General features: G+C 33.5%; 1 protein-coding gene across 1 annotated transcript in view; it reads right to left on the bottom strand.

The window, feature by feature from the left end:
- Positions 1–488: 488 nt before the first annotated feature.
- The window catches only part of Dhod (dihydroorotate dehydrogenase 2), a 44,094-nt gene continuing 27,210 nt past the window's right edge, over positions 489–17,372 (bottom strand). Inside the window, exons 6-8 of the mRNA XM_035359543.2 lie at positions 15,712–15,865; positions 11,641–11,800; positions 489–2,154 (exon numbers count right to left, since the gene is read on the bottom strand). Of these exons, the coding sequence (XP_035215434.1) occupies positions 2,082–2,154; positions 11,641–11,800; positions 15,712–15,865 (387 nt within the window). The 3' untranslated portion in view covers positions 489–2,081. The remainder of the gene's footprint in view (positions 2,155–11,640; positions 11,801–15,711; positions 15,866–17,372) is intronic.

The following is a 17,372-nucleotide window of genomic DNA, read 5'->3' as shown; positions in this document are numbered from 1 at the left end:
CATATTTTTTTTTTTTTTTTTTTTTTTGGAAGATCAATATTTTTACAAGTTATCCAAAGTGGTTTATTTTCCCTCCTTTCTTCAGAATGGTTCTGATAAACTGCATGGCACTGCTGTTAAACAAATCTGTTAATCGATTTCCCTCAGCTGGAATGGGTTGCCATTGCTTGGCTGCCCACTTCTTCAAGAGGTCACTGATGATTGCATTAGGCATGGTCATCTGTCTTCTTCTCATCCAATGAAACTTCTTTCTAGGCTTTTTTTTTTTTTTTTTTTTTTTATGTTTCTGTGTTCAATAAAGGCTTGAAGTTTTTTAATGGAAATATAATTAAAAATGTGTATACCTGCCTGTTTCGTAACTCGTTGCCTTTGTTTATGCCCGCACATATTTTCTGTGTTTAAGTGACAGAAAATTAACCAAATTTAGCTCAGTATTCAATTTGTTAATAATGTAGAATGATACTGGCATGTGATTCATAATCCAAGACTTTTTTTGGCCTATGTGCGTATTTATTATACGAGGCACAACAGTATAAAAAATCTCTCTTGATAATGTTAGCATATTTTATCTGTCCTTGCACATGCTTCTTATAAATGTATATACAGAATAAAATGATTCATTAAATATCTGTCTTATGTGGATAATACCATTCAGTTGCTGTTAGCTATCTTAGCATTTTGATTTACTATCAAACTTAAATATTGTCTTCTTAAGTTGGTATTAAATTCCACTGTGGTCAGTTTTAACATAAAACACTGCAACCTTTTCTCATATTTGGTTGTCCATACACCTAATTTTTTTAATAATTTAATACATCAGCAAATTTAATATTTTTAATCTTCCACAGTAAATAATACTAGTTAAGTCTGTAACAAGAATATATTTAATTTTCTAAAAACACATATTTTCACCAAAACTTGACAGAAAATTATTAATTCACATGCATATAATTTAAAAAAAAAACATTTAATAAGACATTTAAAAATAAATTTTTATTTCTATATCAAACAATATTTTTGTACATTTTAATCTCAGGTACAGATGACCCCTCTAAGCTTTTGCTGTATATCAATTTGCTTTTACAAAAGACTGGGTTCTCACAGTTATGAAGAAAGGTGAAAAGTATTCAAGTTAGGTCAATTTTGCAGGACATCTAGCATGAATACAAGGAATGACATGATAGAAAAGGTGACTTTGTCTAAATAATTAGAACATGTTAAGTGGGAAACGATTAAACTCATTTTATGCAGATTGTTATTAAAGCACAGGAGACAATAAAACTCATTTTCTACTAATTATCAGTGGATTATTGTTATCAATGAGTTTTTTGGGGGGACAAAGTGATTTTTTTCCAATAACTTAAGTATAAATTCCTAAAAATGATAGAATAGAATGTAATGATGGAAAATTGTATGCAGATAGTTTATCAAATTATTCCTGAGAGAACGAGCTTAGTGATGACAAAATTATACAGCATCCTAAGACATTTTTCTGACCAAGAATTTCAAGCCTAGATTCAAATAATTCTAATTCTGAAAAAGAATGATTATCAATAAACAATAGCACCACTCAAAGAGTTTTTAGGCTACATATACAGAAAATGTTCTAGTCTTGTAGTGTATATGCTACACTAAAATATCAAATTTATCACCGAAAGCAGCATGGAAAAGGTGAACATGAGGCAGTAAAATTACATAAATGTATTATTGGCCAGTCATATAGGCCTGTGCTTCCTTCAAGTTACAAGCACATATAGGGGCCATGTGATAATTAATTGATCATGATGCCATACCATGTTAACTGCATCTCAGATATCGGTCCCTTTCCTGAATATTTTCCGCACAATAAGCAATAGATTGAATAAATTTACTAAACATTTTCAATCATCACATCTCTATGCAAATATGTGCAAAACAATTATGGAACAGTCTTAAATATTACTGATAAAAATTAAGCATATTTACAAAGATAATAAAGTGGGTATTGACCTAAGTGCATATGCACTTCAAAAATATTACATTATGGCATCTTAATACATAAAATGCACCATACAGATAACACATTTAAGTAGTCAATATTATCAGCTAGAAGACTTTGCTGATTTTTTATGATCAATTCCTACTGCATCTTTAATGTTTTCAATATTATCAGCTCTGAAATAGATCAAAAGCAAAATTATAACACATAAAATAATCACACAATTAAACATTTAAATGAATTACATAATAAAATAAAATCTTCTGACATTAATTTTATAAACTACTTCAATGCGTGTATAAATAATAATTTAAAATTAATTTTGATTCAATATGTAATGTAAATGACTCAAGTGAGTAGGTCACATGTTCAGGCATGAAAGTGCAAGTTGGCAAAAAAAGCTGAACAACGCGCGGACACAAAAACTAAATGCGCACGTGCGACCTCAAGAAAACACATTTTAATAAAATATCAACCTTTTAATATAAAAAGTATTAGGCATATACATATAATTAAGCTAAAATAATACTTGTACTTACTATTTTGCAATTAATTTTATCTTCCACTTGTTAAAAAAAAAATCAGTAAATCACTAAGAGATTGTAATGAATTAACCTTCTTTAAGATGCTCTTTATGTAAAATTTAACAGTTGATACACGAATACTGTACACAATATTACAACACACTAATATACATATTTATGTCATATATTACTGCCCATTTCCAGACAATGACAAGTTTTAGAGATAATATATATATATATATATAACTGTCACTATATCTTTCAATTATCTTCACTTTTGGTTTATATAACACCAGAAAAAGTAGTCGTGAGATAATATAGTTACAAAATAACATAACCTATAGTTAAAGGAGGAATTTAAAAAATAACTATTTTGTCTGTCTCACTCGATCCTGATTAAAAATTTTTAGGGAAAAAGCTTTCTCTTTTTTTTGCAACTTTTGCAGCCAACTTTTCTAATTTCCATTTGCGAGCTAGTCTCAATTTCTTTTCAGCAGCTTTTATACAATCCATTGATATTTTTTTATTTTCTGCAATGTTTAATTGCTTTTTTTTTTAGATTCTTGCTCCTCCTTTTTTTATCTCCAGCTCTTCTTTGTATTGTTTATGAGCATTCCTTAAATTTTTACATAGAGTTTTGTGTACTGGAGAATGCAAGTGATTATCCGTATGTCCAACAGATGGCGCCAGCACATCTGTATGTCCGACAAATCGCTGAAATTATTGAACTCAACTCTCGTTTGACGGTTGCTTGCTCTTCTTTGATTCGATATTCGTACACATCTAGTTCCGCCATTCCACATAAGCCCCACCTACTTCGCCTTGATGTAAAACGACGCATTTCACGATCTCTGGCATGATGTAAAGTTCATTTTCATAGACGTACTTCCCATGTCTCGCACATTCGCAATGCCTAATGAGCATCGCTCGGTCATTGTCGACCAAGCTTATGCTATTCTTAAGTCGTTTGGTCATGAAATTGATTATCCTGACAACAAAGAGATTTTCAAAGCTCTACATAAAGTAGATGTTTTGCAAGAAGAGGATTTAAGAAATGGCAAGCCTGTGAAATCGGCGCTGCGCAAAGCTGAAAAGTCTTTCTGTGCCATAATGTTAAGGGAACATTATGGTTCGGAGCAATTTTATGAAAAAGATTACTTTAAGGATTATCCGAAGAGTGATCCGGTAGTGATGGAATTTAATAGAAGACAAGCTGAAAGGAAGAGAAAGCAGTTTCTCAAACCTGATAAGCCTAAAGATGATGAGTGGAAAACTCCGACCAAAGCAGTGAAGAAATTCACCGCTCCGTCCCCGGAACTGGTGAAATCCAATACCAAAACGACTCCTGTTGCTGCCTCGAATTCCAAGGTAGTCAAGAAGAATAGTTTCGAAGCACTTACTACAGCTCCTGCTCCTGTACCCATGGACTGTGTTGAGATTGCAGAAAAAGAAGTTACCGATAGTTCGCATGATATAGCGAATAAGACTGATGGAAAAAATGTAAGACCTCCTCCAATTATCTGTCCTAGGCCAGAGGTGAAATGGAGTGACCTGAGAGAAAAGTTCAACAAACACGGCGTTATGGATTACGTCGGTGTCCTGACTAGAGACAAAATTACTCTGATTTTTAACTCTTATCGATCAAAGAGACAGAGCATTAGCTGTGCTCATGAAGGATGAGGTGCAATTTAGCACGTTTAGGCAGAAGAAGGAAACACCTCTTAAAGTTGTTATCCGCAGCCTTCCTGAAGACTCAGCTGTTGAAGAAATTAAAGTTGAACTTATCAGAGATGGATTTCCTGTACTTAGCGTCTCACAGTTCACAAGGAAAATCAAGAAAAAGGAAGTAAAGCTCCCAGTTTTCTTTGCTTCATTCAAGAGGAATGATGAAGGCAGGAGCATTTACAGAAAGAAAACGCTGCTTGATCTCCGGGTCAAGTTCCGAAGATTCCGAGGTAACTGAAGCACGATGATTTGCTTTAGATGTCAGCGTTATGGCCATGGCCAAATTTCCTGCAATAATGCACCCAGCTGTCTCAAGTATGGACAGGTTCACCTGACCTACACCTGCAAACTTCCTAAAGATCAGAAACCTACTTGCCCGAACTGCAAAAAGGAACATATTGCGACATCTAAGATGTGCGAATTTTGGCTGAAAATTCGTGAAGCTGCTACTAAGAAGAAACTGAATCCTGCGCGGAAAACTTTTTCAGATACATCGCCGCCGTTGTCTGAATTCTCTGCTGCGAAAGATGAAAATTTACCATCAAAATCCCACTCAGATGCTACATCTGCAAAGACGGATATTGCGATGGATGAAAGTTTACAGTTGATTGCTCTCAAATTCTTAGAATTTGTGCAAAAATGCAAGAAAATTGAATCTCCGCAAGAAAAAGTTCTCCTTGCTCTAGGAATGGTAGAGCAAATGCCGAAAATGGACTTGTAATTTCTCCTTTTTCTCGGTAAGATGATTTTACTAGTTTTATCTTCTAGTTCTATAGATTCCGATGGATGGCACTACCTGATGGACTCTTCTGCTGGATGCGCCTTATGATCAAGTCTGAAGTCCCTCCTCTACCCGTGACATCCAGCTGTCACCTCCCTCTTTACATCTTTGACTCCGCCCACTTTCCCATCCAGACTTTTTACAGCATCATGTGCCCAATCTGGTATAAGTATAATCGAGCCGGCAACGTCGCATGCCTTACAGCGATAGCCCGGCATAAGAGTACAGTCAAAAGTCGTTAATTCGGGCACCCATAATCCGGAATGATCTATAATCCGAACCTCAAAGCTACAAACTTTCTGCGCATGATGCGCGTAAGACCTTTACGGCTGCGCATGCGCATAATACGTTTACGCATGCGCGTTTAATGTATAACGGATGGTATAAGCTAAAATTATCTAATTATCTAATTCAGTTAATGTTGCAGATTGCGTTGTTCCTTAATCTTCGAATTGGATCCGGCTTATTATTTTTTGCAGATTGTTAGAGCAATTTTATAAAAGTAAGCTTGAACTTTCGATTATGTCAAGTAGAATTTCCGATGCTGGAACTGCCAAAGGATCTACAACGTGAAAGTATGTTTCGATGTCCATCAAACAAAAAGTGAAATTGCTGCAAAAAATGGATAAAGGCATATCCTTTGTTTCTCTAACCATTCCGAAATCTGTTTATCAATTTCACGTTGCTCTGCGGGGGGGAGGGGATGCGGCGGCACGCAATGAATTGGAAGTTGATCTGTCAGCACTATCCTTATCTTCAGGGCAGATGTTTTTATTTTATTTGGCTTATAATTCCTTACTAAATGTAGTATTTCATCTTGATGTACTCCATCTTTGATATGATTTAAATCAAATTTCTCGTCATTATAATTCGCTTCCGATAGTGATGAAAGTGACACAGAGGTTATTGAAAACGAAAACATTTCGATTGACAAATTAGTCGGCATTCTCAACACACCAATTATAGGACTTGAACAGTGGAACTTTGTAACTGAGCAAGAAATTATGTCTGTTTATAGAATTAAAGAGAAAATATTATCACATAAAACGAAGCAACTTAAACAACTTACATTGAAAGAAATGTTTAATAAAGTAAACAAATAAATATTAAGCTTTTTTTTCTAAATTTTGATACCCTTTATGTCATAATTGTTCTTTATCTATAAATTACGGTTTCATATTTTTAACTTTATAATTTCTGCATGCCATCTTACCAGATTTAAACTGATGATCTATAATTCGGAATCGCCGAAGTCCCGACGAGTGTGGATTAACGACTTTTGACTGTATAACGAATGAATGAATGTAAAGTTTTTTTACAAAGAAAAGAGGGAGAGAGCATGTCATCCGTTTACCCCCACCACCATCACCACACACACACACACATCTGCCGGTTGCGATTTCTCAATGGTTCTACATCGATCTCAGAAACAGCCTGGGTGACGTTCAAAAAAGCGGAATTCCGCGAAAATGCGAAAAACTTTCATGCCTGCATGTTACAGGCACAAAGACATAGTCTGATTCTGTGTGCAATAGGTGAGTAAGTTCATAGCAAATTATGCTTAGCATCTCGATGGTGATAATACTGAGAGCAAAATGTGTAAATGAAAAAAAACCCTAAGTCAGACACTTCTGATAAATGAGTGAGATGCTGAATACTCGCCATATAACAATCAAGGAAACCAGACGTAAAGAGCTGGATGGGCATAGTAATGACATAGGAGTAGAAAGTTTCTGATGGGCTTAAAGCATGAGGTTAACAAAAAGTACCTCTAGATTGATAGAAAGGGGAAAAAATTGTACAGAGCTAGGTGTCAATTAAATTTAGAAAAAGGCTTTAACAACTAAGCTAAATAATAATGGAACTAAAGGGAGAGTTAAAAAATAGTGAGCAGAGACTATTTAAGCAACTAAAACAAAAGTAAAATTAATCTAAGTGAAGGAGCACTACTCTAAGTGTTTTTTTTACTTGCACTGCCGTGAAAGTTATAATCCAACAGTGTATACTTCATTGTTTACATTTTCAATATTACTGAAAAATTTCTTTGCAATTTTTGCTATGTATTTCACTAACATTTTAATTTTATTTTAGTCATAAATTGCATTTTTTCTTATTAACCATCCACTAGCAGTAATTTGTCTCAGTGTTGTGATTTGAAGAACTTGAGTTTATTAAGTTTGGATTTACATGCCTAACCCTATACAGGACAGGCATAAGTGAATAATGGATCACAATATGGTCTTATACATAAATAATTTATTATTTACAGATAAAACAGAGTTCCGAAAAATTAAGGGGAATAATTTAGCTTTAGTAGCCCGGAACTTGGAAGCAATATGTGTTATGTGGGGTTTCTATCAAGTTTTTGATCAAAAATAATGCCTACATATTTAACCTGCTTAGCCCAGAAATGGCAGTATTATACGTGGTAACAGTCATATTTAAGCCCAGATTTTCATCTAACGGTGAGGAGAACTGCTTTGGACTTGTCCACATTAATAGTTATTTTCCATTTTTGAAGACAGGACTCCAATGAGTGGATATGTTGTTATAGTGTTACTTGGATTACTGAATTTAGGGATGCATTTTGAGTCACAATTGCCATGTCATTGGTATACATGGCCAGTGTAGTGTTAGTGTTGTGTGGTATGTAATTCGCGTAAATCAAAAATTATATTGAGCTAATCAAATTTCCTTGGGAAAAAACCCCATGAATTTGATGGTGTGTGTAGTAATAATTGCTATAGCAAATGACAAAAGATCTATTGTTGTGGGATAAACCGCACTTATGTTTGCCATGTTTTAATAAAGTTCATCGTAACATCCCTTTGTAATTGCATAAAAACTTAAATTTAACTAAAATGTTATATTTAAAACTGATATACAGACGATAAAAAAAATTATATGTGAGGATGCAACTTGCTTGGCATAGTAATGTTCAGCCAGGTATTTGTTAAACTAATTCCTAGAAAAATAAATTTATTGGTTTGTTGTGTTATGCATGTTAAACTATACAACCTTTCCTTGATAATTATGATTTTTGCGCTATTTTAATTATTGTAAGGCATACGCCAGAAACAAAATAATACGAATGTAAAGCGTGGGGTGCATACGCACCACGTGGCCTGAACGGGAAGTATTCAAAAAATGGTCTGGCAGGGAACGTGTTAATGATGCGTATGATGTAGCCTGCAAATCCCAGGGTAATTAATTTGTAGAGTAACCCTTCCAGCCATATGCGATCAAAAGCTTGAGAAAAAGTTTTCTAATAAGCTTTAGAAAGCTTTTTCTCAAGCTAAAAAAAAAAGTTTGAGAAACAGTTCAGCTGTACTTAGTTGATTCTGGAGTTGTTTGGAGATGAGTTCTGTTACTCTGTAAAGTTGATGGCATGTGAAATGCTTTCTTCGGAATCCATGTTGGTATCATTATATCAACATAGATTCTGAATATAGTTGTGTGATATAATAATATTTATGTTATCCATAAATTCCAGGATTCTGTTACTGATAGGTCTGTAGAAAGAAGGTTCAGTAGGATCTTCTCCAGGCTTCAAGATAGGCTTTTCAATCTTATCGCCATTCTCCATTGCTCCAGGGAGTGCTGAAATTGGAGTATAGCACTGATAATCTTGGAAACCTATATAACATGAAGGTGCTCATTTCTATAATCATTTTCATGCTGATGTCATCTATTCCAAGACTTTTTCTGGTTTTGCGTTTCTAAATATAATTTTTCACTGTACAATCATTAGAATTTTTGAAATAGTAAACATGAAAAATGAGCAATGCCTCGCCTGGACTCAAGCTTGGACCTCTCGAACACATGCTGAGTGTGCTAACACTATACTACAAAGGCATGTAGAAAGGAGGGAGAAAATATTTTATATACTCCCTCTTTTAAAGAGTGACTGTCCTTGCCGGGACTTGAACCTGGACGTCTTGAATACACACTGAGTATGCTACAATTAGACTACGAAGGCATGTAGAAAGGAGGAAGACTACGAAGTCATGTAGAAAGGAGGAAAAAATACTTATAGAACTTCTGATGGTATGGCCATGGAATGTTGCTCATGAGTGATTATGTTAGGAATTGGATAACTGTATGATTTATGATATGTTCTGTTTCAGGATAAGGGATGTTGTTAATGCCAAACTGAGAAGCATAGTTATCAGCTACTGACTCAGCTTTCTCAGTGTCAGTTAAGTGGTACCATTAAGGTCATCAAGGGGCAGAATATTAGTGTAGTATCTTTTATACAAGGTGTGTTCGAAAAGTTTGGTGATTGGTCTCATAATTAAAAAACCGCGCCGGTTAGGATCTTGCACTCATGCAGACACAGTGAGAGAAATGTCATCTAGAGCCATCTAAAGGCCATTTTATGACAGATAAGAGGAAGCGCATGCTATGAGCAGTTTAACAAAGTCAGTGTGAGAAAGATTGTCAGTGTGACATGGAGCAACGCATAAACATAAAGTTTTGCTTCAAGTTATTCAAAACGGCGACAGAAACACACGACATGTTAGTGAAAGTTTACGGTCAGAAAGCAGTGAGTAAAAAGTGTGTTTATGAGTGGTTTAAACGCTTTACAGACGGAAAGGAGGATGTCAAAGATGAGCCGCGGTTGGGGGCGCCCTAGTACAAGCACGACTCCAGATAATGTGGAACGAGTTCAACGGATGCTTGCGGCAGATCGACGACTATCTTTAAGAATGATAGCTGGAGAATTGCAGATAAGCCAAGACAGTGTGAGCACCATTGTGCATAAACGTAAGATATGCGCCCGGTTTGTACCGCACTCGCTGTCAGATGAGCAAAAGCAATACCGGATGGAAACCTCTGGAGATTTTATCGACATGTGTGACCGGAATCCTCAATTCTTGGAAACAATAATTACAGGGGATGAGTCATGGTGCTATCAATACGATCCGGAGACCAAGTGGCAATCCATGGCATGGTGTTCAACGTCGTCACCCCCTCTCAAAAAAAGTCGTTTGACTCAATCCAGGATCAAGACATTGTTGATCGTCTTTTCCGACGGTAAGGGTTTGATCCATCATGAATTTGTACCCGCGGCTACAACCGTCAATGCAGAATACTATGAGGGTGTTTTGAAACGGCTGCTGCTACGCATACTCCGGATTCGGCCACAGTACCGGAATGGACAGTGGAATCTGCTCCATGACAACGCCCGGCCTCACACTGCAATCCGTGTACCCCAATTCCTCGACAGGCACCAGGTTCCAGCTTTGGATCACCCTCCATATTCTCCAGATCTGGCTCCCGTGGACTTCTTCCTGTTTTCCCGCCTCAAAGGAGTTCTGAAAGGCCAACACTTTTCCGACATTACTGAGATCCAACAACGTGTGACAACGGTGCTTCGAGCCATATCGAAAGAAGCGTTTGCAGACAGTTTCCAACAATTGTACACCCGATGTCAAACGTGTATTGTTGCTAATGGCGAATATTTTGAAGGCCAGTAAAGCTATTTTGCTTGTTTCTTTTGTTTCCTTTTTTTATGGTAAAATTCACCGAAATTTTCGAACACACCTTGTACTTAGAAACATTGCCCAGATAATAATCACTGGGGAGTGATTCTAAGTATGTGGTACGGTGAAGTTTGTGCATGTGTTTTAATAAGGGATGTGACTTCATAAATAAGATGGTCAAGCATTCATCATGAGGGCAGCAAGTATAATGCCAGGTTTTATGTGCTCTGTTTCTCTGTTTGATCAATTCTCTAATAGCAGGATTTTTAAATCTTTTTGTAGCAAGGACTTCAGTGCTGTTTTTGTAAAGTGCAGTTTGAAGTTCGTCCGTGAATTCATTAATTAATCTAATTCATTCTTCATATATAATATGGGTAAATATGAAATGTAAATGAACCTTTAGTTACACATATCTGTGTAATAACTTTAATGAATATATGAAACTTTTGTTTTCAATTAAATTATATTACTGGTGTATGGGGGGGATAAGAATTTCAATAGCATTTTTTTAATTTAAAAATTCTCTAAACTGTTTCTAAATTTACCTTATAACTGCTTTCTAAATAGTTCATGACTAAAACATATGTTATCATTATTATTAACATTAGTATTAGATTATGTTATTATCTATAAAAATTAAATAATTAAATTTTATTGAAAGAAGAGCATTAATAAATAACATAAAAGAATAATTCTTTTAATGAAGGGAGGAATAATTATAACTTTTAAATAGCTTTTATTTTCATAATAATAAACTTTAATTTGCAAAGAAAAAAATAAAATTAATAGGAATATATAATTTAATTACTCAAATTTTCAACTCAAAATTAGTAACTTGAATTTTCAGCATTTTCACACATATAAACACAAATTTTAGTTGCAGACAAATAAACTAAACTAACTGCTATATATTAAGTATAAAAATATTCTATTAAGTTTTTAAATAAGTATGTTATTTTGATCTGATTAATTATGTTACTATGATTCAAATACTTATATTGATTATGATAAAATCGTGTTCTTACGTACTGGCTATAATCTACAAGCTAACAAAATAAGTTCTCTTGATTTCATCTTGAAATAATCAGTTTTTCATGGAAGAATGTGAAATATTAAAAAGCACTAATTTAAAAGAAAAATAATTACATTAATAATTCTTGCAGTTCTCTCTTAATTTTTCCAATAACTGGAGGGCCTTCAAAGGTTATAGCTGTATAAAGTTGTATGAGAGAGGCTCCAGCTTTTATTTTCTCATAGGCATCTTTACCAGATGCTACACCTCCAACTCCAATGATAGGTATTTGGCCTGTAATGCACAATGATGAGTATACAATAAGAAATATTATTCATATATTCCAACAAGTTTCAGATAATTTAAGTCTTCTAGATAATAAACCTATACAAATTTATAATTTTGTTTTTCTTTTCTTGGACTAATGATTTTTTTTTCGCTGGTTTCCATAGAATTAGGAAACACAATCAAGTTTATTCTCTAGTACATATTGTATTGTTCTTGAGTTTAGGCAAACATGCCTGTAATATTTAAAAATTAATTTTTTACAATAATTAACTTAAGCTTATTTATTTTTTAGCTATTTCTTTATATACATCAAACACATAGAAAAGAAAGGGAAAAAAATAATAGTATGTTTATAGCTGCTGCAATTAATAATGTACAACAATTTAATGGCTTTTATTCAGTCGTGATAGTTTTTGCCATTTGGTGTATTACAGTTTAAAATATTCTGTTTTCTTGTAAATATCACATTAATGAATGAAAGTTTATGAAAACAGAGACTAAAATAAGCAATTATAAAAATTAAGCTAATAGAAGCTGTTTAAATACAGGTCTTCATGAGCCGATTCAAAAAGCTGTGCCACTCAGAGAGTTAAACTAAAAAGAATTAATTTAAATCAGTTTCTCTGGTTTACTTGCTTTGATGTAAAATAATGGAATTCATTTTTTTTTTTTTCCTTTTAGCTTGGGAAAAATACCAATGAAAGTCTGTTCTTTTCTTTGCAAAATTTTACCTGTTATTAAATACACTATATATATATATATATGTAATTTAACCGATATTCTCTATTCATATAAAGCTAATATAAATTTTTAATTTAATAAACCAATTTTTAAAAATTAAGTGTACATATTGTGTTTCTATTCTTTTTGTAAATTTAATATACCCACTCTAGCCTGTAGGGTTTGCACCAAAAAAGACACAAATTTCTATGATTAATTTTCCATGGTTTATTGGAGAATTAAATTCTAAATTATAATTTGTGTCACTGTTACTTCAGAAACAGGCTGATGCTTCTATCATTGCACCAACCCGGCACAATGAGAGAAAATGATGCAGCAAGGAAAGTATTTCACTTTTTTTTTTCTTTTGCAGTTTTCATTTTGGTTTATACTGTTTTTGCACTTTATCACGCAATGTGTTTCACAATTTTTATTCTAATAGTAGTTTGTTCTGGGTTGAATATGGGATGTATTGAAAGTTTTAGCTTAATTTCTTTTTTTGCTACACTACTACCAGTTGTTGCAGCTATCAGTGCATAAATCGGATTAGATTTTTAAACTGCTTTTTACTTTATATATATGTGTGTGTGAATGTTTGTGTAGAGTACTGTCAGTAAGTTTTGTCAGTGAAATCTAACTGTGCTGTAGTATTGTAACTGTAAATGAAGAAGCATGGCAATGCAGTATGTCATTGTCCACAAGGTCACCTTCACAACTCTGTCAGTAACTGGCTTGCAGTGTGCTGACAGCAGTAAAGATGGAGTGTGGTGTATAGGGGAATCAAATCACTGTATTGACATTATTTTATTGCGGAAAGTGAGCTAAGGAAATGGTTTCAGTGCTGAAACTTCTCCGTATCAATGAACAATTTGTGTTTCAGACAATAGCACAGTTTAAACAAATGGCTGAAACTATTAATTGCATTAGATCAAGCCATCCTAGGTGTATATGCAGAAAAGAAATCATGAATGCTGTTTGTGGAAGGATTCTATGCAATCCTTTACATAAATAAGCAATTTTGTATCATGAAATAACTATATCTCCATGAATTATGTCATGTATTTTGAAGGATGAATTATATGTTGATGCATATAAAAGGTACACATGGCATTTAGTAACTGAGAAATTAAAGGAGGTATGGCAGGTTCAATCCCAGGCTTTTTTTAACCATGTATGGGGACAGCCAGTATTGTGACATCCTATTCACACATGAGGAAAAAAACACAGTGGAAGACTTGTGTATAGACAAACAAAACTTGTGTATACACACAGTCCCTTCAAGGAAGCAAGTGAGTAAGTTCTATGTGTGCAGCACAGACATCACCATGCTTCTGTCATGGTATAGTGGGGGGTTTTGTGGCAGGGAGCACTGGAGGTGTATTTTTGCAAAGGTGCAAAGACTTCTCCAGCTGTCTACCAGACAGTGTTGGAAAAGGTGATATCACATATCAATCTGAAGCTGTTTGAAGGGAAATTGTAGATTTTTCAGCTTGATAGTGCTCCTGCACACAAAGCAAAATCCATACAGCAGTGGTTGGCAACCCAATGTCCCACATTTCATTGCTACTGCTGACTGGCCTAGTGGAAGTCTACACCTCAATCCATTGGATTATTCTATGTGGCAGAAGATTGCATAGCATGTCAAGGGTGAAGGGATAGCATGTCAAAAACGGTACTGCAATATTGAGATATTAAAAAAAAAATCAGTCCCATCAACTGCCAAAAAGATTCCACTGGACACGATTCAAGCAGCTAGTCATAAGTGGTCTTAGCATCTTCATCGCTGTGTTGCCACACATGGCAATTATTTTGAATAAAAGTATGTTCATTCTGAGGCATTTTTCATGTTTTTTTAGAATATATTTATATTAACGGGTTTGTGTAGTTTTATTTAGTAGTTATATGCATTGAAATTAGTGACAGAATTTATGGAATACTGTGTGTGTGTATAATATATATAATAAAGTAACCGCTAGTGAGGTATGGCATTAGAATAATGGTTGGAATGCCACCTTGGTTACATCATGAAATCTGTGATTCAATAGACTTCCAGCTGTGCTAATGAGAGCATCATACTGCTATGTATCTGCTGATTATAACATTGAAAATGCAAAGTATGCAAAATGATAAGACTTTTTTGAGGAAAAAATCTATCAGCTGCAGATAGTCACTGCAAACTGTAAGCTTCATATGGCCGAACATTATAAGCGAAAATGCTGTGATTCAGTGGATCAGATTTTTCAAAGCAGGAGAGCAAATATTCACGATGCACCTAGGAATGGTATTCCTTCTGTAATGAGTGATGAACTCATAAAGGATATAAACGAAAAAGTTCACGAGAAGCGCAGATTCATAATCTTGGAACTTTTGAAAATTTTCCAATTTTCATCTGTTCATTTATTTGAAGATCTGGCTTTGGGGGCTAGTATTTTATTAACAATGATAATTATGTTTAAGTATGACAACGACAAGTTGTGTTTCACATAACTGTAGTTAATGAGAGCAAAAGGATAGGTAGCAGACAAGACTGGTAGCAGAGAGAATATAATGTATCCAAGATAGAATGATACAGCTTCAGTGCAGTTTTATTTTGATTAGTTAATGTCAAGTTTTAGTTCCCAAATTTTAAATCGTTATGTAAGCATTATGTAAGTATCTGCATTGGTGTTATGCAAGAATCATGTGACATAGATTAATTTTGAAATGGCACAGTTTAGAAAGATTTATTAATGTAATCAATTGCTCTTTTTAATGTGGAAAGGGGAAATAACCATATTTAAAAAAGAGAATTAAAATACTATTGCAAATTAAAGGTGAATTCTCTCTCTCTCTCTCTCTCTATATATATATATATATATTCACACAATCACCACAAAAGTTTTCACTTTTGAAATCTAGTTTCTATAAGTTTAAAAACATTTAACATATCAGATAACACATAAGAGAATAAAAATTATGGTACTTACAGGAGATGCATACTTTGAGGCATCTCACCAAACATTAAATACCAGTTATTTTTTCAAATATACCAAATCACACAGCATCATATCACCATATGAGTGAATTACACATTTTTATTTTTAATCAGGTTAAAACATTGCATGCATCTTTCTTTATTAAGCCAATACACAGATTACCATATATCAAATAATTTATAATATAGCTAATTATATAAATATCAAATAAAAACTACATACCTTTAGTTAACACAAACATATCTTTAATAGCAGAAGTGCTTATATTTTGCAGAGGTTTCCCACTAAGCCCACCTTGTTCATTTTTGTGTTTGCTTATTAGAGATTCAGGTCTATTTGTTGTCGTATTCGAAATAATTAAGCCATCTATAGCTTTCTGGAATGATTTGAAAAAATATCATTTTATTTAGTATTTACATTTATCTAGTATCATTTTATCTATTATAAATACAATAGTTATGAATACAGTTTATGTGTATATATATATAAATACAATAGTTATGAAAGCAGATATATATATATATATGAACCCACACACAAATAACTGTATTTAAGTAAAAATATAATTTTAATTGTTAATTCTATTTTGATAGTCATCTTAGCTTTATACAATCAAAAATATCTATTATAAGCAAATAAAAATTCTTTCTTACAGTTAAAAATTAGCAAAATACATGATCGCATATCTCAGATATAATCCTTTTACACTGAGTTTTTTTTTTTTTTTTTTTTATCAAACATATTTTCCTTTCCCATTATGCACATGGACAGATGCTTTCATAAATGACTTAAGAATTTGGAAAGGAAATTGACTCCTGTTTGCAGCATACATAAGGAAAACCACAAAAATTTCTGTGCAGCCAGCTCATTCACAACCACTGAAATCCAAACTTAACTACCAGAATTCAGTGGTCCTAACAAATTAGCACTGTTGGGCCTATCCATTATTAATCAGCTTTCTATCATCATATAAAATTTTCAAAAGAAAATAATTTATGACTTGTTCATTAGTTTTGTTACTCATGGGTAAAGAAAAATATGATATTTTATAAACCATGCAGATTAATATATGTTAACCACTCCACCTATGTTAGCATTTTTTCCCTTTAAGATCACTTCATTACAATTTATTTTTATCCTATAACTAAATATAAGTTCAAGACATATTTGAAAACTATATTTGATGAGAATATTATGAATATTAGCCTTTTGTACTCAAGAGGCAACTCTGAACAGTGATTTAACATCATATGAAAATCCAACTGATTAACGAGAGAGAATATTAACTTCAGTTATCTACTGTTACTGAAAATCACTAACAATTAGCAAATAAATTCAGAGGAAACATAAAATAAATTAAAGTGTGGATTTAAGTAGAACAGATGGAGAAAACCACATTTGTTTGCATTGCTATATTTGACTTTTTAAAATTATTTAATGCTACCAACCTTTATGTGATTTTTGTAAAAAGCCCTATCACAATCAGAAAAAAGCTGCCAAGATTTTAAATCAGCAGAAATATTTTCACAAATTATGCATAATCAGCTAGGTTACCAACTCCCTCCGACAGCTTGAGTTAGATGCCAAGCAAAAGTTCGTTATTGTTTACATTGGCAAAGGGCTGTTCATTTTATCCTCTTGTTTTCTTCTCAATGGCTTAAGCTACCAACAAAATCAAGTTAGAATCAACATTTTGGTTTCTGAGTAAATTATTGTATATGGGAATCTACCCTTCAAACTGGTTCTATCAGCATTAGTTTCTCAAACACTTTGTGAACTGCCTCTAGCATTGTCCAATAACATCACATTTCAGTGGTTAAAAAAAATTACAGTACTAATTTGGCAGAAATTTTATGATACTGTACATAATTACTTGTAAAAAT

This window comes from Stegodyphus dumicola, chromosome 4, assembly GCF_044657685.1.
Source record: "Stegodyphus dumicola isolate Sdum_Otavi_A_Nest chromosome 4, ASM4465768v1".
In the NCBI taxonomy this organism is placed as follows: domain Eukaryota; kingdom Metazoa; phylum Arthropoda; class Arachnida; order Araneae; family Eresidae; genus Stegodyphus; species Stegodyphus dumicola.
Note: the sequence above shows the minus strand (reverse complement) of the source record. Positions and strands in the feature narration are given on the sequence as shown.